Source organism: Rhinoderma darwinii, chromosome 5 (assembly GCF_050947455.1).
Source record: "Rhinoderma darwinii isolate aRhiDar2 chromosome 5, aRhiDar2.hap1, whole genome shotgun sequence".
In the NCBI taxonomy this organism is placed as follows: Eukaryota; Metazoa; Chordata; class Amphibia; order Anura; family Rhinodermatidae; genus Rhinoderma; species Rhinoderma darwinii.
This window is the reverse complement of record NC_134691.1, coordinates 335,313,215-335,337,195: the sequence shown is the minus strand read 5'-3', so window position 1 is coordinate 335,337,195 and position 23,981 is coordinate 335,313,215. Positions and strand designations below refer to the sequence as shown.

Genomic DNA, 23,981 nt, shown 5'->3' with positions numbered 1-23,981 from the left:
GTATTATAGTAGTTATATTCTTGTATATAGGAGCAGTATTATAGTAGTTATATTCTTGTATATAGGAGCAGTATTATAATAGTTGTAGTCTTGTATATAGGGCAGTATATAGTAGTTATATTCTTGTATATAGGTGGCAGTATTATAGTAGTTATATTCTTGTATATAGGGGCAGTATTATAGTAGTTATATTCTTGTGTATAGGGGGCGGTATTATAGTTATTATATTCTTGTATATAGGGGCAGTGTTATAGTAGTTATATTCTTGTATATAAGGGGCAGTATTATAGTAGTTATATTCTTGTATATAGGGGCAGTATTATAGTAGTTATATTCTTGTATATAAGTGGCAGTATTATAGTAGTTATATTCTTGTATATAGGAGCAGTATTATAGTAGTTATATTCTTGTATATAGGAGGCAGTATTATAGTAGTTATATTCTTGTATATAGGGGCAGTATTATAGTAGTTATATTCTTGTATATAGGAGCAGTATTATAGTAGTTATATTCTTGTATATAGGGGCAGTATTATAGTAGTTATATTCTTGTATATAGGGAGCAGTATTATAGTAGTTATATTCTTGTATATAGGGGCAGTATTATAGTAGTTATATTCTTGTATATAGGGGGCAGTATTATAGTAGTTATATTCTTGTATATAGGAGCAGTATTATAGTAGTTATATTCTAGTATATAGGGGGCAGTATTATAGTAGTTATATTCTTGTATATAGGGAGCAGTATTATAGTAGTTATATTCTTGTATATAGGGGCAGTATTATAGTAGTTATATTCTTGTATATAGGGGCAGTATTATAGTAGTTATATTCTTGTGTATAGGAGCAGTATTATAGTAGTTATATTCTTGTGTATAGGAGCAGTATTATAGTAGTTATATTCTAGTATATAGGGGGCAGTATTATAGTAGTTATATTCTTGTATATAGGGAGCAGTATTATAGTAGTTATATTCTTGTATATAGGGGCAGTATTATAGTAGTTATATTCTTGTATATAGGGGCAGTATTATAGTAGTTATATTCTTGTGTATAGGAGCAGTATTATAGTAGTTATATTCTTGTATATAGGGGCAGTATTATAGTAGTTATATTCTTGTATATAGGAGCAGTATTATAGTAGTTATATTCTAGTATATAGGGGGCAGTATTATAGTAGTTATATTCTTGTATATAGGGAGCAGTATTATAGTAGTTATATTCTAGTATATAGGGGGCAGTATTATAGTAGTTATATTCTTGTATATAGGGAGCAGTATTATAGTAGTTATATTCTTGTATATAGGGGCAGTATTATAGTAGTTATATTCTTGTATATAGGGGCAGTATTATAGTAGTTATATTCTTGTGTATAGGAGCAGTATTATAGTAGTTATATTCTTGTATATAGGGAGCAGTATTATAGTAGTTATATTCTTGTATATAGGGGGCAGTATTATAGTAGTTATATTCTTGTATATAGGAGCAGTATTATAGTAGTTATATTCTAGTATATAGGGGGCAGTATTATAGTAGTTATATTCTTGTATATAGGGAGCAGTATTATAGTAGTTATATTCTTGTATATAGGGGCAGTATTATAGTAGTTATATTCTTGTATATAGGGGCAGTATTATAGTAGTTATATTCTTGTGTATAGGAGCAGTATTATAGTAGTTATATTCTTGTGTATAGGAGCAGTATTATAGTAGTTATATTCTAGTATATAGGGGGCAGTATTATAGTAGTTATATTCTTGTATATAGGGAGCAGTATTATAGTAGTTATATTCTTGTATATAGGGGCAGTATTATAGTAGTTATATTCTTGTATATAGGGGCAGTATTATAGTAGTTATATTCTTGTGTATAGGAGCAGTATTATAGTAGTTATATTCTTGTATATAGGGAGCAGTATTATAGTAGTTATATTCTTGTATATAGGGGCAGTATTATAGTAGTTATATTCTTGTATATAGGGGGCAGTATTATAGTAGTTATATTCTTGTATATAGGAGCAGTATTATAGTAGTTATATTCTAGTATATAGGGGGCAGTATTATAGTAGTTATATTCTTGTATATAGGGAGCAGTATTATAGTAGTTATATTCTTGTATATAGGGGCAGTATTATAGTAGTTATATTCTTGTATATAGGGGCAGTATTATAGTAGTTATATTCTTGTGTATAGGAGCAGTATTATAGTAGTTATATTCTTGTGTATAGGAGCAGTATAGGGACATTTGCCAGCCGTGGGTGTTAGGTTGGTATATTTTATGGAATTAATTACTTTGTCCTCAGTTGAAGTATATTCTCATTATGGCTTATATGGGTTGAATGATGTCTGTGTCTACGTCAAGCTCAGGATGGACACAGTTTCGGTGATTTTTACAGCATTGTTCTTCTTGTAGCTGTTTACTTGTCTGCTTTTTATGTTAATATATAACCTGCTGAGGTGCGTCCACGTGTATGAATGCTGCTGTCCGGCTACTGTGTGCGCTCCATCAAAAAGCTTCCCCCCTGGCCGTACATTGTTGGAGGGTCTGCAAATATTTACCTGTTTACACAACAACTTTCAATTAACAAGTTAACTTCTCATTATCAGACTCAACATGGGAGCCTTTTTATCAGGAATCCCTTTGTTTTTGTATATTGCAGGTTTTTTCCCCCCTTTTTCTGGAAGAATGGTGTAGCTGTTGTCAGGATGATCGTCGGACCAACAGATCTCTTATCAAGTACCCCAGATAACACTTTACAATCAATTAAAGACCCCAAAAACACAATGGGGAGATTTACTAAGCAAAATGTTCCAGAAATCTGGCACAAATTGTGCCAAAAAGTGACGTTCATGGGATGCGCCAGATTTATTAAGTGTTTTAGACTTTTTTTCAACAGTTTTAAAAAGCGTCAAGAAAAAGAGGAGTAGCTGAGAGGAGTTGTACAATGCGCCAGATTTATTAATGGTGTGCGGTGTGGAGGTGGCGCCTCGTAAAATAGTACCCGCTATACTGGTAGTCACACCCTTGATTCAGCTGGTCCCCATATACATTACATCCACCAACAAATATCGAATGGTCCGTTTTAGGTTAAGACCACACATGTTGGGTGACTCCTTGTAGGAGACTCGTGGGATACAAATCTCATAGTTTTTATTGTGCAACTTTTTCTTTTTTCACCCCATGTTACTTTTTAGAAAAAAAATATGTGACTTATTCAAAGATCTAGTCTTGGTGAGATGATCATCTTGGCTAGGGCAAATTTTTTTCCTTTTACTGGGGGAAGGGAAGTGACAACCCAAAACGGCCCCATCAAAATTATCCCAGACTGGTTGTCACTTTTTGGTAGGTGAAATTTTTCTTTAAAGGGGCATGACCGAATCTCCTCAAATATCAATCAGACATATCAGAAGACCAGACACATGAACTCCCGGAAGCTTGGACTCCTAAATAAATAGTTCCTGGACTCTAAGTTATGACACCCACTCATTCAAGACACCCCAATCTCCCATCTGCTGGTCCTCCACCAGTTGACCTGCCCAGTCCATTACATTCTTGGCCATACAGTAATGTGAAGGATCTGTTAAAGTGAAACGGTAAAGTTTTGAAGGCCCATTTTAGGATATGAAGATCAGTAAGTGGGGGTCCTACATTCACAGTCCACCCCTATCCCCCACCAGCCGCTGTCTATGATAAACAACAGAGCACCTTGGCCCGTCTGATTTACAATGCCTGGAGGCGATGCTTCTTCTCCGTCAACAGGACAACCCCCTCCCCCGATCAACTAATGGACCAGGAGAAAAATATACTCTGCTGTGCTCCCATTATTGTAATGTTTTGTGAGGTAATAGTCGGTAAGGTCAAGCTGTGGTGGATAAAAGGGGCCAAAAGGCGTCCAGTGAAAAGCTATTTGTATGTCATGACTTCCACCATGAGGGGTTTATTCCTATGCAAATCCTTCTTTTTTTGTCCCTATGACCTTTTGTTTGTCTAGAACCTTTGATCTGAAATCCCCGATAGGTGGGGGTCCCATATCTAGGACCTTCACTTATGGGCGTATGTCGATTCATGCCCGCGGCAAAATGCATTAGAGAGGTGGCTGCGCACCTTGCCATCTCCATTGAATTCTATGGGACTTTTAGAAGGAGCTGAGCAAGCAAGGCCATCTCTCCATTCAATCCTGCGGAGTCTGCAGCGGCTGAGAATCAGCGAGTGGGGTACACTGGACCCACGTTCTCCCGATAGGTAGGTGGGACTCCCACCTATCAGGCCTAAATATTTAAGATGAGAATACCCCTTTAAATCCATACATGCTCCAAACACATCCAAAGCAAACATGTGACCCATCAGCTTTAGTTGTCCATAGGCATCAGATTTTTGTCAGTGGATCCCATCAACATCTCATGTTAATAGGGCAGCCCTACTATCCCTGGATGTCTCCGATGGGATAGCTTAGATTCTAGTATAATAGTTGTTCTCTCGATAAGCGGTGCCAGATGTTTGGCGGCTGCTTATCTCCCTCCTTTTCTAGCAATAACATGCCCATTCATTAAGCTTATGGGGATGTGCTGAAGAATCGTCTTGCTCATTAACACTGAATTATTATTATTAAAAATTGAACAATCGTTCAGACCTGCGATCACTTTCTGAAAATCTGAAATTTTTGGGTGTTTTTTGGGGTGTTTTTTTTTTCCACATGCAGCGACTGAGAATGAAATCTTCTGTCTCCAGCTGAGATAAAGCAGAAGAATTACTGCCCTCTGCCCTGACAATGACCTCAGAGCGAAGCAAGTGATCCCAAGATGATGGAGGAGACGCTGCTGTCAGAGATCCTCGCTTCTCATTATCGGGGTGATGGAGATTGATGGGGTGCTGTGGATTATATGTAATGTGACCCGATGGGCAGTCCATGGCCGGTTACCCCGGGTTATCCAACAGCATCCAAAAACATGTAAGAGATGTTGGTTGCCTTTCTTAAGGTCCAATCTTAGCAAAGGGGCCCAAGATCCTAAGTGGTTCTGCAGCAGCTTTATCATTATAACCACCCCCTAAATTTAAAGCTGCGTCCCCTTATCCAAGTGGCTGCGAAAAATGCGACAAATGTGGCATTTAATAAATTTGGCACATCCTTGGCTTGCTGTGCCACTATTACTCCAATCTACGCCTGCAATGAGCAGACGTAGATTTGCGCCAGTTCCTTCCGTAAGTTATGGTATATTTGTCGGTCCGTGGAGGACCCCGCCCCTCCCGCTAAACCCCTCCGGCTTTTCTCACCATTTTTGTAAAGTGGCAAAAGAAGTAAAAAAGTGAAAATTTTGGCTCAAATATAGCAGGCGCCAAAGTGTGCAATTTTTTTAGCATGAGAAAAGTTTTTACCGTATCCCCTCAGGGTTCTTTTCTGAAGTTTTTAAGTGCATGAAAAAACTTTTTTCCAAAGGCCAGCGTTTTTTTAAAATAGGAAATGCGGTTTTTATGGCATTTTGGTAGTTTTTTTATTTAATGTCATTTGAAAAGTCCGTGGGAAAAACACCTGAAAAAACGCCATACCCAAAGCATGATCCGTTTGGAAAAAAAAAACGCCACTGGCCACAAAAACGCGCCAAAAAGGCCACAAACAAAGAGGCAGGTGTATGTAGGGCCATTTATATTTGACTTTAGACTTTCATGTAACACCTCGCCGCACCAAAAAACGCAGTTAAAAAGCTACGGAAACGCCTAAAAGGGGAACGGACCCCTGCGGGGTGTATGGGCGGCTTCATTCGCACCCCTGTGTCTGCTTAACATTACACAGTAAATAAATAAACGTTCTGCCCTGATGAAGATTTGCTTTGATAACAGTGACAGCGTCACTTGCAGAATGTTTGTGTAGCTGTCACGCGGCACTTACACTTTGACAACCCTGACAAATCCGGCTTGTTGAGATTGTTAGTCGGGCCATTTAGCCGCCAGAGGTGTTAGAGAAGCCGCGTCCTAGCAACCTACTGCACATCACATGTCAAGGGGGTTGCGGTTTATTGCATAATGGAAAGATCTGCAACTTTCTAATACACTTTGTGTTTGAATTCCTCTTTCTATTCAAGATCTCTGCTTGCTGTCAGTAAAGGAAACATTATTGTTTACATCCGGAGGCTTAGTAGTTTACATCCAAAGGATTTGCTACAGTTGTATCCAGTCTAAACAATCCTCTGTGACAGTCTGGACTCGAGGCTGATACAATGTATCAGTGGAAGCAAAATGTAACAAACTATCAGCGCAGGAGAGATTTGTGCTGCTAAGGCTTCGTTCACATCTGCGTTGGGGTCACGTTCTGACGTTCCAGAGGTTTCCGTTTCCATCACCATTGATTTCAATGGTGACGGATAAGTTGCCCATGGTTTTCGTTTGTCTCTGTTGTGCACCGGACCCGTCGTTTTGCCGGAAGCAATAGCGTAGTCGACTACGCTTTCGATCCTATCATCCCCTGACGGAAGAGAGGTAATCGTATACTAACGCTAGTGTGAACTTACCCTTAGGCCAGCACGGGGTTTCAACCTCTGAATATGAACCAGAATGTTCCCATTCACTGATAGGAAACAGAGATCTTGAATAGTATATTAAAATAGTTTCAGAACTTTTCATTGTACAATGAAAGCAAACTTTTTTTAATCATGGACAACCCTTTAAAAAAAAAAAAAAAAAGTTCTATTTATTTCTACTAAAGCGAGGTGACAACCAATATGGCAGCAATTACAACTTCCCAGTCTGTCACCCAGCTTTTCCAGACACCAGAAGGACAAAGCTTCTGCCAGGACGCAAGAGCAAGGACTTTATCACTGCATGAGTAAGCAGATAAGTCATGCAGAGCTCTAGGAAGGCTGGTTGAGAACTTCTTGGCGGCCATATTGGTTGCCACCCAGCTTTCCCAGAGACAGATATACCTATGCTATAACTAAAAAACAGATCAATTGAATTTTTAACTATTAGTATTTACTGTTGATGTTATGAATGTTTGGGGGATGTGATCGTCCGCCTCCTCGGGTCCATGAATTTGTAATGAAAATGCAAATGTAGCAGAGTTGATGGCAGCGTCAGGCCGGATTATATGACCTCATTGCTGCTGTGGCTGGGAAGTGGTTGTGTTTTCGTGAGATCTCAGCTATCTTCCCCGCGTCACCCTGCGGCTTTTCATTGCCCGGCCCTTCACTCGGCATTATCATCTCCTAACAGTTGTATCCTGTGCAGACGTCTCGGTGCTGCCCAGATCCTGCGACAAGACGAGGTGCTGCAACCACAAGACTGCGCAGCAGCATTCGCCCTGCAGGATTATATTCCCTTCATTGCTCTAAATCATTTCCTTACATGTAATTTATTATAAATAAACGGCATTTACACTCAGGGTCAGTGAATTGCAAGGCAAAAAAGAGCGATTACTCCAGGGCCTACACTACCCTGCCTCCACCATGATTTATACTTCCATCATGGCACCTGCTCTGGTATATTCCATGGTACTAGTTGGCCTTAGGTTAAATGGTCCCTTGTTCTGTACCTTCTATTGACGCCCCCTCCTTTATAATGGACCATATTGTGCCCAAATAATATCATACAGTGCACAAGCGACCATACAGTGACATCAGGGCCAGTGGCGCCCCCTTTGAGTAGTGACCAGTCTTGCACAGGTCGCACATCCCTAAGGCCCGCCATGGTAGTACGTAGGTCTTATAAGATGTGAACACTGTATGGTGGTGTTATTCGGACATTATATGGCACAATTATTGGGGCTGCATTATAATAGTTTTACTCTTCATTTCCCTCCAGGCAAAAAATACATAAAAAATGACAGGGGCCCCCAAAAGTATTTGCCCAGGGGCCCCACAGACCTTGATCTAGCCCTGCTGTCATGACCTGAAGTCTTTTACTATTTTTCCAGATGTCTTGATCTCCTACGGGGTAACATATGCTGGGTGGCACCCACTAACGGCAGAAATGAGTGTCACCCTGCTTTCCACACACCCTGAATGGCATCTACAGTAAATCTTCTCCGTTAGGCAATTACATTCCAACTCTTTGCTCTCTCTCTCACACTGATCTGACAATCTGGTGCCGATCTCAGCAAGGCAGTGAATTTTAGATACTATTTTAGATGCAGAGTGCCTCAATCCCTAAATTCCAGTCCTCACTGTAGTTCTGGAATTTTACTTACGAAGCAGGAGGCTCAGGATGAACACCACACAATTCTATCTCCTGTGTCCTGAGAATTTTTTACAATGTATCAGTGCAGGTAAAATATATCAACCTGGAGTCCATATTGTTTAGTAAAACTTTATAGAACTTTTTTTTTTTTTTTTAAGCGAGATTGTCCATAGAGAAAAAAAAAAAGTTGCTTTCATTCTACAATCAAAAGTTCTGTTACTTTCTGAAAAACTTTTCAAGATCTCTGTTTGCTATCAGTGAATGGGAACATTCTTGTTTATATTTAGAGCCTAAAAACCCATTCTGAGATAATACTTATTACAGCTGAGCATTTGCTACAATTATATCCAGTCTAGACAATCCTCTGTGAGCTAAACACATCAGCAGCCCAAATCTCTTTCCTGTCCTGATAGTTTGGTACAATGTATCAGAGGAAGCAAAACGTATAAGCCTGGAGTCCAGACTGTTTAGGTCACAGAGGATTGCGTAGGCTGAATACAGCTGTAGCAAACCCTCAGTTGTGAAGTCTTTACAGGTTTTCAACATCTAGGTGTAAAAAAGAATGTTCCAATTCACTGACAGTAAGCAGATATCTTGAAAATGGTAAAGAACTGAAACATAAAGTATATTAGAAAGTTGCAGAACGTTTTATTTTAGGTTGTCATGACTTGTTGGATGCAGGGGGGACGCTTAGCCTCCCATACCCCCCACACGATCACAGGATTGGCGGCAGTCAGTTATCGGAGATGATCTCTGTTCCGTTGCGGATAATGGGGGTTCTTGTTGTTTTTTTCAATACACGGAGTGTGGGTTTTGCTTTGATTTGCTGATTAACCCCGTTATCTCCGCGGTAGGAAGGAAACACTTTTCTTCTTCTTGCTCAGAATTGTTCAGACGTCTCTGTGTAGCCCGACGTGCCGCCCCATTTTATGTGTCTCTCGCGTTTCTTTGTTTTCATTGCATAGACCTGTAATTATTGTCATTTTCCGGACGTCCACCCTGTCATTTCCTATCCCGTCTTTCTCAGGTTGTCTCCCAGTCTGCGGCGTCCGTCACACGTCGTATCATTCATCAAACCTCGGTGGCTGTAATAGGTGGTGTCATTGCTGTGGTAACACAAGTTTGGAACAAAGCCTCTATGGTCGCACTGATTTCCTGGCCGGGTGACTGAACAAAGTCCAGGTAACAGGAGACATGTTCTGCCTGAGGTGTCCTGATCATCACAACTCAAAGCGATTTCCCTGATCCATCCTCCTCAGTCACCCGAACCGAAACGCGCAATGAAACTTCCACGCGTTTCAGGTCGCACAATGTTTCCTTGGTCTCTACGCACTTCAAAAGTAGCGTAACAACAACATGCATCGAAAGCTGCCCAGGCCTTGCCCTTGTAGATGCGCACCAGTTATTTCATAATCTCCTTCTGGTTGCTTGTAGTTTATAATCATTTGGTCCTTGCTTTAATGGAAATCAGCTCTTCGTGCACTGACTTTTCACTGAGCTTGCGTTTATACACAACAGACTATCTGAACAAGCGGTGCTGCAGTGTAAAGCATGGGGGGAGAAATTGCAGCAAGAGACTCTGATGAAACAGGAGATGAATTTCAGACTACCTTAGACTCCAATAGACAATGCATCTAGGCTGTAGTCACTGATCATAGATGTGCCCTAATGAAGCACTAGATAAAATGCTTCAGGTGTGTTTTTGTCACAGGACTTTTATAGCATATCCACTGGGTAGCAGTGAGACCCCAACAATCTAGAGAAAGAAGTTGTCTCGTCCCATTACCAGCAAAGAAGTGACCACTATCAATTAAAGTCTATTGTACATAAGGAAACTCTAGAGGATTACATACTCTGGATACATTGAAGCAAAGAAATGTTTCTTGTAACACGAGTTGCGCCCGGACTCTAGAATATAGTCATTAACGAATGTTCTTGTTCTGTCCTGTCGAGTGAGTACAGAATGTTCGCTCTTCGCATCCTGCACCCCTATCATGTTGGGCTCTACAGGTGGTGAGGAAGACTATAGGTTACATATTGCCCCGGGCAGCAGAGGTACATAGACTCTACCCAATCCAATATCACGTTGACTTGACTATAGCACATCATGCCCAGGTAGACATGGGAGTTGGTTGATAGACGGTATCTCTAATGATTACTTGCTTGGAAAGAGAAGTTTGAGCTCTGACAAAACATGATGTCCTGTCTTTCGAGGGATATGAAGTCATCAGCTGGCAAGAAATTGGAGAAGGTGTTGAGGAGCGAATCCATAACATTGTGATGAGTCCCAACAAATCCGAACATGATCGAAGTGGCCAAGTTGGCCATAGTCATGGCACTGTTGAAGAGCAAATCCATAACATTGTGAAGAGTCCGTCACAAGCCATGACATCTTATCACCATAGAAGTGGCCAAGTTGGCCATAGTCATGGCACTGTTGAAGAGCAAATCCATAACATTGTGAAGAGTCGTTCACAACCCATGATATTTCAACACCATGGAGGCTCCTACGATGACCATAGGAATACGATTATTGAGGAGGACATCTATAATATTGTGATGATCCTCTCACAATGCAAGAGTTCTCAACACCATAGAAGTTGGCATAAGATTGTTAAGGAACATATTCATAATATCGTGATGAGCCCTTTACAACTGAAGACGTCTAAACTCCATAGAAGTGGGCAAAGCCGGCCACGGGCATGAGATTGTTGAGGTGCAAATCCATAATATTGTGAAGAGTCCTTTACAACCTGAAGACATCTCAACGCCATAGAAGTGGCCAAAGCTGGCGATCATTGATGAGCAAGTGCATTATATTGTGATGAGTCCTTTATAACCCAAGACATCTCAACACCATACAAGAGGCCATATATATATATAAGAATGGAATACGCCAACAACACTCTATGGCCAGTTTTAGGCCTCATGCACACGACCGTAGCCCGACCGTAGCCGTGTGCACGGCCGTGATATTCGGGTCGGCCGGCTGCGGACTGTCAGCGGACTGTCAGCCGCAAGCCGCCCGCACATGCACATGGCCGCGGCCATTGTTTTCAATGAGCCCGGACCGCAACTCCGGACCGTAATAAGACATGGCCGTACTTTCTGCGGTCCGGGCTCCCGGGCCGTGCACGGACCGCAAAAACTACGGTCGTGTGCACGGCCCCATAGAAAAGAATGGGGCCGCAATTCTCCCGTGGATTTTCGGGGGAATTGCGGACGCAAAAACACGGTCGTGTGCACGGGGCCTTAGACTTTTTGAAGTTGTTGACTTGTCTTGGGTTGTGTGGGAAGGACTGGTCACAATGGTGTGGATTCACTCCTCAAAAATCTCATGCTATGGGGGTACCCTGACTGTTCCTCACTATCTCTTGTCAGAGGAGACAATGGTAAGAGGGGATAGAGTTCCCCTGTCCGATCCCCTAAGATAAGTGACCTCAGAGGTGTTTATCCCCTCCCATGTGATGGGCGAGTTTTGGTAAATAGATGTTTGGACATAGACGGACTACTGTATGGAATAATGTGGGGTGTTACACTTCTGTATCTTTAGGGTACACTACTTTTATAAAACCTTGAAGGAGCAGAAAGAAGCATGAATATAACCCTGTGGGGCCTCGTGGCAAAAAAGAAGAGGGGATGCTACCACCTTAGGCCCTGTTCACACAGAGTTTTTTTTACTGTCTTTTTGTCCCGCAAAAAACCGCAGGAAAAACCACGTGAAAAAAAGGCCGAAATTGACTCCCATTTATTTCAATAGGAGGTGGAGGCGTTTTTACCACGAGCAAAACAAAACGCTTGCGGGAAAAGAAACGACATGCCCTATCTTGAGGCATTGAAATCAATGGGAGCCGGAAATAAACACGATTTTTACGCGTTGTTTTGCCGAGATTTTTTACGATTTTTTTTCACTAAAAAACGCGCACGGAATTTCACTTTGTCTCTTGAATAGGGAACAAAATGCCTTTAAAAAAAACCACGTAAAAAAAGCCATCTAAAATCGCATCAACAAACGCGTGTGGTGCAAAACCACTTTAAAAAAAAAACGGAGCTGATTTTGCCAGGCAGAATTTTCTGGCAAAATCAGCTCCGTTTTTTTTTGGGTTTCAAAAAACCCAGTGTAAACTGGCCCTTAGAATGAAAATAACAAGGGCTTCCTTCTATTTACTGGATGGGAGATTGCCATCCTAGTGAGGGATTTTGGGGTTCACTGCAAGCTATTTATGGGGAGTGAGTGGGTCATCTCAGAACGTTCCCTCCCCCGTCTGTCTTTTTTTATAGAAAAATTCTCAAATTTGCCATTCATTATTTGTTATTTTCTGTAATACCATGTCACGAAAATAGCCGTAAGAAGCTGACAGAAACCAACGGGACATGGCACCCTCCAAAACTTTGAAGAAAAACTCGAACCTTCCAGAAATTGGTGATGGTCTTGGCTCTTGGCACTAGCCCCCCCCCCCCCCCGGTTAACATCTCACGACATGAAGATCTTTAAAGGTGCCAAAACCCTTTAAGTAGCACAGTTTTATTTCACACTGAATGATTGGCAGAGCGGCGATCAATGATGGGATGTTGGATCTGCCCTATAGTATTGGATGTCATTAAGTAGCCCCCGTGTAATTAGAGGGATAACATGTAACTGATACGGTTCTGTGACAACACTTGTGTATTCTTGCTCCCGTATAATGTATCACTAGTAACATTCCTCAGAAGTCCTAACACGCCAGTCCATGCGGGACCGCGGCCAGCTGCTCACAGTCTACTCATAGACCCCGCTCACCTCATACTACATGCCATAGATTCCTCGCTTGGTTATCCCCAGGCTTTGTTTTGACAGTCAACCAGTGAAATATGGGCGATACCCCATTACTATGGTTCAAAAGGGGACGTACTTTGGATATTCCTATATATAAAGCCAAATTGGGACCCTACCACTAAAAAAAAACCTCATAAGTGCCCCTCTGCCAGCTTCAGGGAGCCAACAAACCCCACCATTATCTTAGGGATTGGCAGCACAGTGGATGGCATATATTGAGAAGCAAGGTTCTCATAGTGAAGCCACAACGGGGCCCCTCCAGTGCTCTGAAATCCCCCCTAAAATCCTCAAGAGTGCCAATGAACCACCACCGTCTCAGAGATTCTAATACACAAAGCAAATATTGGACCCCCTTTTGGTGCATGACCTCAAATGCTACCCCATTTTTTATTTGTTCTCCTTAGGCAGACCATTAGACTCAGCAATGATTGTTTGCTAACCAATGGTCTGAATAGTTTTGGGTCATTATATTGCAATATAGACTGCAGAGGTTCAGTGACGGACACAGATCTTCATACTCTTGTGCCACCCACATTCAGATGTGGTACTGTATCAATACCGGTCGGCAGTACGTCTGCGCCACCATCGAAGAGGGAGCAGCGCTAGAAGGAGGATATATCGACAGTGTTTATTTTTTTTTATAGGTGATCTCCTAGAACAAATGCGAGTTCTGACATTCTCACAATGATTGCCCTCTACCAGTCTACACACCCTACCACTGCCCCGGAGATTGGTGTGATGGCGGAAGGCAGAACTAAGGATGTTTCCATAGTAAAGACAAAATGGGCCCCTCAAGTGCCCTATAATCCCTTCTAAAATTCCCAATCCACCCATATTTCTCTCCACGAGTGCCCTCTGCCAGCTTCAGGAATCCAACAAAACCTTGCCACCTCCCTGAAGCTTGGCACCACAATGGTGGACTGTGAAGGGAGGTTCTCATGGCAAAGCAAAAATGGGGCTCACTCCAAGTACATGCCCTAAAATTTCAACCTATCTTTTCCAAAATCCCCAAACAATCTCTCCACGAGTGCCCACTGCCAGTCCAAAAAAAAAAAAAAAGCCAAAATTCCCACAATAGGCACCACCGTAGGGTCCATGTAGTGTTACTGGTTTATCGGCAAAAATGTCCAAATCCAAATACTAGTTCTAAGATCATGGATTCAAACTCGAGGTGCAAAACTGGACCCCCCCCCCCCCCACCACCTTTGGGGCCTCATACTAGTAGGGTGTCCTCCCTCTTTTGAGATTTTAATTGAATAAATGTCTATGTAAGGCTCCATGCACACGACCGTGCCCGTAATTTAGACCCGTAAATACGGGCACGGACAGCCTTCCATATTTACGGGCCGTGCTCCCATTATAAAGTATGGACGCACGGTCTGTAAAATAAAAAAAAATAGGACATTTCCTATTTTTTTCCAGCAAGTTTCTACAGCCCGGACACCATCCCGTAAATATACGGGAAGGTGTGCGTCGGCCATAGAAACGAATGGGTGATTTTACGGTCGTGTGCATGGGACCTAACGTGTTACTTTGCTGCACTGCTGATCTCTGGAAATCCCATCATTGCCAAATAATGAGCGCAGGAGCCGTAAAAAAGGTGCGCGCCTGTTTATTCCACCTTGTAAACGGAGAAATCTTGTTGCAGTCATTTACTGAGCAGTTTCCGCACTTCAGCGGCTGCGGTGTAAACACGTAACGGCCGATAAAGCGTAAGAACCAAAGTCTAAACTAAATAATAGAACGACTGCGAGTAACATAAGGACTAATGAGGACCGGAGGGAAAAGGGTGAAGCGATAAGATAGCGATAGACGAAACGGGGATGAAAAATATAATTATATCTTCCTAATGATGTGGGAGGTGGACGAGGAGGGGGCAATACCAGGTTAGAGGGGGTTTCCAGTTTTATGCAACTTTCTAATAAACGTTGTATTTCAATTCCTTCAATTTTTTTAAGATCTCTGCTTGCTGTCAGTGAGTGAAACATTATTGTTTATATTCAGAGGCTGAAATCCGTCAAAAAAACCTAATACTTCTCAGAGCTGAGGGTTTGTAATCGTACGGCGAGTTTCAAAAAACGAGGCGTAAAATTACGCCTCGTAAAAAAGAAGTGCGTGTCACTTCTTGAGGCAGATTTTGACCATTTCCTATGGACAATGCCCAAAACACTTTGAAGAAATTCCTTAAAAACATTTTGATGAACCTGCATGGCTTTCCGAGGCCGCTTTCTCTTAAAATCCGCCTCGTATTTTTCTGCTTCGTACAGACGCCGTGTGAACATACCCTAAACGTACGATTGAGAGGTGATGAAGGGCCCCATAAAGGGAGAACGTTCTTCTTTCCACAACTAAGTGTCCAAATAAACAAAACTCTGCGGCCGAGCAGAGTAACAGAACCGTGTGAAACAAAAGGAAACACATCGGCGGCTTTTGTTCCGCTCCCTACGACGCCAGACTGCTCGTAAGTTATTTTACTGTTATGACTAAGGTATTAAGGAGGCGACTTCTCTTCACTATGGGGGAAGGCAAGTGTCGGAAAATTGAGTATTTACAGGAGGGGACACAACGTGTGGACTTCTCCTTGGTGTGTCATAAATCTACACTGAGGGTCTGCCCGCACAGCAAAGCCGCAGGCCCGGAGCCCATGGAGTCCAATTCTCCATTACATATCCATAATGCGGCCCGCAGGGGTGTAGCTATAGAGGGTGCGGACGTAGCGGTCGGCCCTGGGCCCTAAAACATAAGACACCAGTATTATAAACGGTACGTAGTAGTTACGGATATCGCATTGAGGCCTAGGAGCTTCACGTTACGCCTCCGCAGCCGAGCGTGGGCAGTAAGGATGGCCATAGACGGAGGTTTGCCCTGATCATAGGAGCGTTTGGATATTCTTCACCGTCAGGATGCAGAACAGCATCCTAAACCCTGTTTTTCAAATGTGCGCTGCAGAACATCAGCATCTCCTAGGCCGCTTGGCACCATGTGGTCGTGGCGCTCCTTTCACGCACGTGCCGTGGCAGCATGGTGCCTTTCAGCCAATCAGCCTGGTAGATGCTGTAATGAGCATGCAGCAATATTAAGAGGGTTAATCCCCACGGTGCAATGAAATGGTTTTATTTGCCGTGCAAAAATCTCAATTTGACCGTACCGTTAGATCAGACCCTTATTGAAGTTTTTTTGTAGACGGTGACAGATGGCGCTAATTTTGGATTAATTATCCTATTTGGGACATCATAGTGGGGGGGGGGGGTACCTGGCTCTGAGAGCCGCCCCATGTATCACAGAGACAACCATTCATCTGAGCTGAAGGTCCTTTTACTTGGCCATGAACAGGAGCGCCGAATGACAAGACAGCTCGTTTGCTCCCGTCACAAGGATCGGTTACGTGTGGGGACGAGCGATCGTTACGGGGATCAACCATTCCCATGCGTTGGCAGCAGACCTGTTTACACAGGGTGATGTGGCGCCGAATAGCAACCATTTTATTGGCCACAACCTTTGCTCGTTCATCGGCTGATCATTGCCGTTTATATAGGGAGATGATCGTGAACATTGGCCCGTGTAATAAGGTCTTTTGTATGACTATTGTATATAGAGCAGTGGGGGAGGGCTCCTGCTGCAGGCAGTTACCTTACAGACAGAGACAGGTCTGATCAGGTGAGAACAGAGAGAGAGAGGGGGGGGGGGGGGGCTGATCTCCTGGGACCCAAATAGAAGTCGACTCCATATATTTCTTTATTTTGATTGCAATAGGATAGGTGATAATGGCGGCCATCATAATAGAACGTTTTCAGATGTATAACTAAGGGTGTGTTCACACACAGTGACCAAAAACGTCTGAAAATACGGAGATGTTTTGAGGCGAAAACAGCTCCTGATTTTCAGACGTTTTTGTAGCAACTCGCGTTTTTCGCTGCATATTTTACGGGTGTTTTTGGAGCGGTTTTTCAATGGAGTCAATGAAAAACAGCTCCAAAAACGTCCCAAGAAGTGTCCTGCACTTCTTTTGACGAGCCGTCATTTTACGTGCCGTATTTTGACAGCGACACGTAAAATGAAGACTCGTGGGAACAGAACATCGTAAGACCCATTGAAAGCAATAGGCAGATGTTTGTAGGCGTATCAGGGACGTTTTTTTCAGGCGTAACACAGCGCGTGAACATACCCTTACACACAGATGTAGCAGAGCTGAATTTATCATATAAAACTAACCAATCGTCACGATTTTGACATCAGACGCCTATGGTGCCGATCTTACAAGGAGTGACGTTTGAAGAAGGATCCGATTTTCCGTCAGCTCTGCTACATCATATATTTATATATTAGTAATGAACCACAACGAGCGCCATAGACTTTAAGACTCATTTTATTGAAGCTGAAGTGTTCATTTTGGGGTCTTTCCTTATAAATACAGACATCGCTACATCGGTAACACAGAATCACGTACAAGCTCCACCAGATGCCGCGGCAACAGTCGGATATCAGAATCTTTACAGACAGCTGACAAATTGAAAAAACGTAGATATAAAATAACCCACCCCTCCCCCTTAAAAAAAAATAAAAAATTAAAGTGCAAGTTGGTATTTAGCGAAAATTGTGACTGATGGTTGGTTAAAGGGTACGTCTCCGTTCAGAAACCCGTTAGCGTAATCTGCAACCACCTCTTAAAGGAGATATCCATGTTTTTATAAATAAAGTTTATTGAAAATGCAAATACTTTGTAATGCAAACACCGCAATGACTGAGTCCCCACGGCTACCCAGAGATCTTTGAGGGACCTGTCATGGATGTAAACAAACAGCACTGCCCGGGTAGCTATTGTCCCTAAGATCTTCTTTTAGGGACCAAATTATTGCTCTTATTTCAATAAACTTTATTTATAAACCTCCAAAGGAACACATTTAAGATCTCACCTTTACCAATGTTATTAAAATCAGATGCATGTTAAAATAAAACGAGTAAAATTTTATATTTGGATTGCAAGAACTGTCCGAACAACGACTAATCAGGAGCTAAAAGGTGTTCACAGTGAATGTATGAATAAAGTTTATTGAAGAGAGCACAGAGAGACTCCAGCATCAGTGATTGTGTTGCCCATAGCGACCAGATTCTAGCATACTTTAGAAAATGCAGTGACGTGATTGGTTGTTCCATTTTGTGATCTACTATGAGGTCAGGCGTCAGTGACAAAAAAAAAATTGTTGTCCATAGCAACCAGATTTGAACCAAAACCACACTCAAAAATGAAACTAATACACTGGTTGCCAAGGTCAAAACAGCTAACACTTAAGGCCTAGCGCAGGTGAGCGCCTCCTGAGCCTTATTCAACAAACTTTATTTATAAAGTGCTGGAAAACAATATTATTTTGCTATGGTAAGAGATAGGAAACTGAAATAGTGAAGACATAGCTTTATTCAGAGGTAAGTCATAAATAAATATTTTTCTTTAAAAAAATATGAACGTTTTTGTGCTTAACTTATTTGGAAATTGAAATTAATTGTCGTGTACAGCCGTAATAACTTCATTGAGCTGGAACTTGACTAACATGGTATGAATGAAATGTGACAAGTACGGGCTTTTGTTCTCCGGTGTCAGACAATTCTCTAAAAAGGCTCCTGGTAACGCCCTTTCATAAACAGGAACTGCGGGGGACAGTTCAGTCAATGACGGAGTACGAAGTATAGCACAGACATAATGGAAACTGCACATCATCCTTAACCTTTTTCCTAAAAAAGGGTGAAAGACCGGACACCATATACCAGGGGTCAGCGACCTTCAGCACTCCAGCTCTTGAGACTACAAGTCCCAGTATGCACCGACACCTAAAGGCTTTATTATCCCAGCCAAAGGCTGTTAGGGCATGCTGGGAATTGTAGTTTAACAATAGCTGGAGTGCCAAAGGTTGCTGAGCCCCTGCCTTATACAATGGCGGATCGGAGAGGGGAGGAATGTCGTCTGAGGACAGGCAGATGCGTCACCGACCAAGTCTGTACATCTATGGCCGCCATTTTCTTTATAACTTCTATACACATTACAGCCCCTACTAATCCACAGCTTGGGGGGGGGGGGTCCATGAGCCCGTCCTAGGGGCCGTTACGTAGAGACCATGGAAAGGTATTAGCACCACTTGTAGGTTTAGTCGCCCCGTCTAACAGAACGTGCAGAGGTAAAATATAGGAAATTGAAGGACACCTACCAAGACATTTTTTGCATAAGAAATCAGCAGCATTAATGATTTGGCGCACTCTCTTAATATACTTGATCAGGCTGCGGGGCTCCGTTTCTTTAGTACACGGCGCCGATGATCTCTTCCCCCACACTTATTTCAGCTACCTGTTGTCACCACTAGAGGGAAACCTGTATAGTCTATGGCTCTTAGGGACCTAAAGAACCACATACAAACATGCCCTCTAGTGGTGACAGCAGGTAGCGGAACTTTTTGCAATTGTGTGTGGGGATGAGAAACTACACTCTGTACTAATATATATATATATATATAAAAAAAAAAAAAAAAAAAGGAGCACCGCAGCAATGTCAAGTATATCAGGAAAATGCAACAATTTACAGGCAGAGTTCTTAAAATAAATAATAATGGTAAGTTCACTTTAAAATCTCATAAAACGGGAAAAAATGATGCCCAAGCTAATTAACGGGTGACAATCATATGGGTGAAGAGGCGGACTACCCTGGGTGGGGCTTATTGTACCATAATGATCAGAATTCCGACCTTTTCGGGAAGAAACTTTACTTTGCTCCCACAAAACCCCCCCCCAAAAAAAATATATCTATAAAAATAGAGTGATTTTTGTGCTTCTGTACCAAATTTAGACAAATTTCTAAAACCACACTTGAAGCAATGAGGCGTTGAACTTAAAGTGTAGCTCCACTTGTTACCTACATATAACATTGAGTAGCTTCATGATCTTCAGTTAATCCATGTATTATACTCCAATCACAACCAAAGCTGTATTCAAACTTTCCTTATTATGAATCTGTGCTGATAGACTACAAAGCACTGCACCGTGGCAAAATGGCATTCTGGGAGATATAGTAAATCTCACCACAGTAGAGTGCACTCTATATGCATTTTAATTTAGCAGAGGGCAGCAGAGAGATGGAAGATCCTGCAGCTTTCAGGATTTTGGATGCAGCTTTCGAAGTGATTGGAGTATAGGAATGAAAGACAGTAAAAAAAAATAAAATAAAAGCAAACTATTTCCAAACTAACTCAATATTATATGATTTAAATGCAGCGAACGCGTGACGGGGCCTACGGGATATAGAAGTCAGACGTATTTCATAGAATTCAGAATCGTCTTGAGATGTCACGGAAAAAAAAAATTGTATTAAAAACAAGAAAAAGGAAATGATTGAAATCCTTCATGCACCGCACGGATTATCCTCAGAAGTCTTAAAAGTAAAGATCAGCACAGACCGTATATCCAACCCCTCCCCCACCCCCTAGGCTATAATAATTGGAATGTCGGATATTATATAAGAAAAAAGGGGGGGGGGGGGTCGTCACGTCCTAATTTATCTCCCGCGTGTCAACTACGTCACAGGAACAATCGCTCGCCTTAAAGGCATTATTGAAATGTCAACACCTTGCAAACATTCGCCGTTCACCAGCCCGCGCGTCCGCTGACGTACACGGTGGAATCGCCTGGTGTTTACACGACTCAGACACACTGAGCATTGCTGGATCGGCACGACTAGAAATTAAGATGTACTGTAGCTTTAACACCAGCCGGGTCCAGGTTTCCTGACCTAACCCTAGTTAACGTCAACATACTGACGGGGCAGAACTACGCCATTTTGTCGCGCTCCAAAGAACTCGGCGACAAATTTTCATCTCTTTTTCTTTTGCTGTCGGAGCATTTTCCTCCGTTTGACGATCATTTCGTATAGTTTCTCTATGCCCTCCCGCAGGCCGTCGCCGATAATGGCGCATGTGGGCTGGAGGCGCCACGGCGTGGACGAGCTGAGCTCGTTTAACGCCAGCAGTTTCTCGATTTCCGACAGAGATAAGGAGTTCCTGAGGTCCTGCTTGTTGGCCACAATAAGAACCGGGACTCCTTGGTTTTCGGAGATCTTTGTGATTTTATACAGTTCCGTTTTGGCTTCCTCCATGCGTTCGGCGTCCACGGAGTCCACCACAAATATAATCCCGTCCGTGCACCTGGTGTACGACTTCCACAACGGCCTCAACTTCTCCTGGCCCCCGACGTCCCAAAAGTGAATGGTGACGGATTTGGAATTACCCAGAGGAACTTTAATTTTCTCCGTGTTAAATCCTTTGGTGGGGACGGTATTGACAAATTCGTTAAATTGTAACCGGTACAACACGGTCGTCTTACCGGCGCAATCCAGACCCAAAATGACGATGTGCAGCGCCTGAAATGGAGAGATCCCCGACAGGATTGGAGTCTGTTCTGAAAGACCGTTCCCCATTTTGCAGAGTATTATAAATCCAGATTCAGCAAATCACCTAAAAAAAAAAAAAATTTTAATAATTTTTTTTACCTTCTGTAAGATTTAAATAAAATAATTATTTTTAACATTTTGATTTGGTAATTAATAGGTTCAATTAACCCTTGATTAAATACATTTACAAATAGTTTAAAACATTTTAATAAAAGAAAAAAAAAAAAAAAGATACATTTAGAAAAATTAAGAAAATATTTGGAAATCATTTTAATCACGTGCAGATTTAACCTGTTAACTACCACAGTGGAATTGAATGTAAAGAAAAAAATATACACATATATATATATAAACCAATAGAAATAAAATTCCAAATATTAAGCACTGACCATATTCTGTAATTTTTTTTTTAAATGCATCTTTTTGGGAAATGAAACAAATTCACATTTGTTTATCTATGCGATGAACGCGATCACTAATACACGATGGCAGCGGTAAATTATGCATGTAGTCACTGGAGCGCAGATGCGGAGCAGATCAATAAATGGATTATGGCTGACAGCGGAGACCGCCGGGATAATCCCCCCCCCCCTCCTCCTCCCCGATCCTGGAGTAGGTGATAATGTGCAGAGAAGGAAAACAAATCCTGCAGGAAAGGGGTGTTGGCTCATTTTAAAGACCACGCCACAATGATCACTAGATCCTGGGGGAGGGGGTGGTCACTGGGAACTGGCCCAGCTGTCCAGGGTCACCAGGAATAGCTTTACTGGGCCAACTGTATATACAGGTTCTGCAGCCGTATATACAAGTGCAAGGTGCAGGGGCACTGCAGTACACTCCACAGCGGAGGAGGGTGCAGGGATCATTAATACTGCTAAACTACAAACCTGTCAGGTCATGACGGGGTTAAGTAGACGCAGATTAAACACAATATCACCCCCAATCTGCGCTACAGACACAATGCGCTCATTTATGTCAGCCACAGTCCGTATCCAGCGAGGTGTAGTAAGACTATTGCACCGGGAACAATGTTGCAAAAGTATGTGCACCCCCAAGGCTACCCCTTAGCCTTGCCTGTAGTACAGATACAATACACTGATCTAATCTCTCAGCCACAGCGTGTAGAGCGATGTAATAAGACAATTGCACGGTCTAAGAAGTGTAAACATCAAGATGCAAAAGTATGTGCACCCCCAATGCTACTCCTTCGCCTTGTCTGTAGTACAGATACAATGCACTGATCTAATCTAGGTCAGCCACAGCTTGGAGAGGTGTAATAAGCCTACTAAAAGCTGGGAACACCCCAATGCAAAAGTATGTGTACCCCCCAGGGATACCCCTCTCCTTGTCTGCTATACAGATCCAGTGCACTGATCTAAGATAGTCACAATCTAGTGTGTAGAGTAGTAAGCCTACTGTGACTGTCTAAGAGTAGGGAATGCCCCATTGCAAAAGTATATACACCCCCAATGGTACCACTCTCCTGGCCTGCTACTTAGACAATGCACTGACCTAGGACAGTCACTGAGTATAGTGGTACAGTTTGACTACTGCACAAGTAGTGTAAAGATGCAAAAGTATGTGCACCCCTAGCAACGCACCTCTCCAAGTCTATAATACAGATACAAAGCACTGTTCGAATGTATGTCAGCCAGTGTATAGAGTGGTGTAAGACCACTGCACGGCCTGCAAATACCCCAATGCAAAACTATGTGCACCCCCAACAAGTCTACATTACAGACACAATACACAGATCTATGTCAGCCAGTGTGTAGTGGTACAGTAACTAATGAACTGATCTAACCTGTCAGTGTGGAGGTGTAATAAGACCACAGCAACTGAGTTGTAAACACCCAGATGCAAAAGTATGTGCCCCCTTCTTGTCTTCTGAGAAGCATTACAATGATCATGCAGCAGGTGGATCAGAATAAAGCCCGTGTAAAAGTATGTGCACCCCCAACTCCCATCTTCAGGTGGTTTCTACTAAGACAGAGCTAAAAACCACCGGTCACATGACCAAGTGACGCTCAGGCGATTGTAAAAGTATGCGCACCGCCTCGTCTAGTATAGTATAATGAGGTCTATTAGCGGCAATGTAGAAGTACGCACACCCCGGGAGAATAACAACTCGTAAGCCGATGACAGGACACCTACCTCTAAATCCCGGGGGTGGTCGCAGTGCTGCAGTGTCCGCTATCTGCACGGAGCCCACATCACCCGACTATCCCCAGCGGCGGCAGCGCACACACTAGCGGCAGGCACATTACCAGACAAGTGACTGCGCGCAAAACCACGCCCCCTCCCTCAACTCACTCCCGGATTGGCCGCCGAGGCTCTCTTCCATTATAGCCTTGCCTGGCCTCCTTATTGGTCCAGACTCCTGTCCGTCATGTTTATTGTGCTGGTTCACCTGTTGGCGCCAAATAACAGTCGTGACGGTCGCGCTGCGACATTTATCAGCTGTGGTGATTTATTACCGAGGCCTGGAGCGGGCATGGCGGTTACTTAGTAGAGACAAGTCCTGTTTAACCCCTTAGTGACGCACTGAATGTTTTTTGTTTCCTCTCTTTTAGATTTT

General features: G+C 42.7%; 1 protein-coding gene across 1 annotated transcript; it reads right to left on the bottom strand.

Annotated features, from left to right (window-relative positions):
* Nucleotides 1–17,328: 17,328 nt before the first annotated feature.
* Nucleotides 17,329–23,667, bottom strand: ARL4A (ARF like GTPase 4A). Its single transcript, XM_075827766.1, has 2 exons — nt 23,558–23,667; nt 17,329–21,467 (listed from the first exon to the last, which is right to left on the bottom strand). Exon 2 carries the CDS (start codon nt 21,428–21,430, stop codon nt 20,828–20,830), a length of 603 nt encoding a protein of 200 aa, XP_075683881.1. The 5' UTR covers nt 21,431–21,467; nt 23,558–23,667; the 3' UTR covers nt 17,329–20,827.
* Nucleotides 23,668–23,981: the final 314 nt, after the last annotated feature.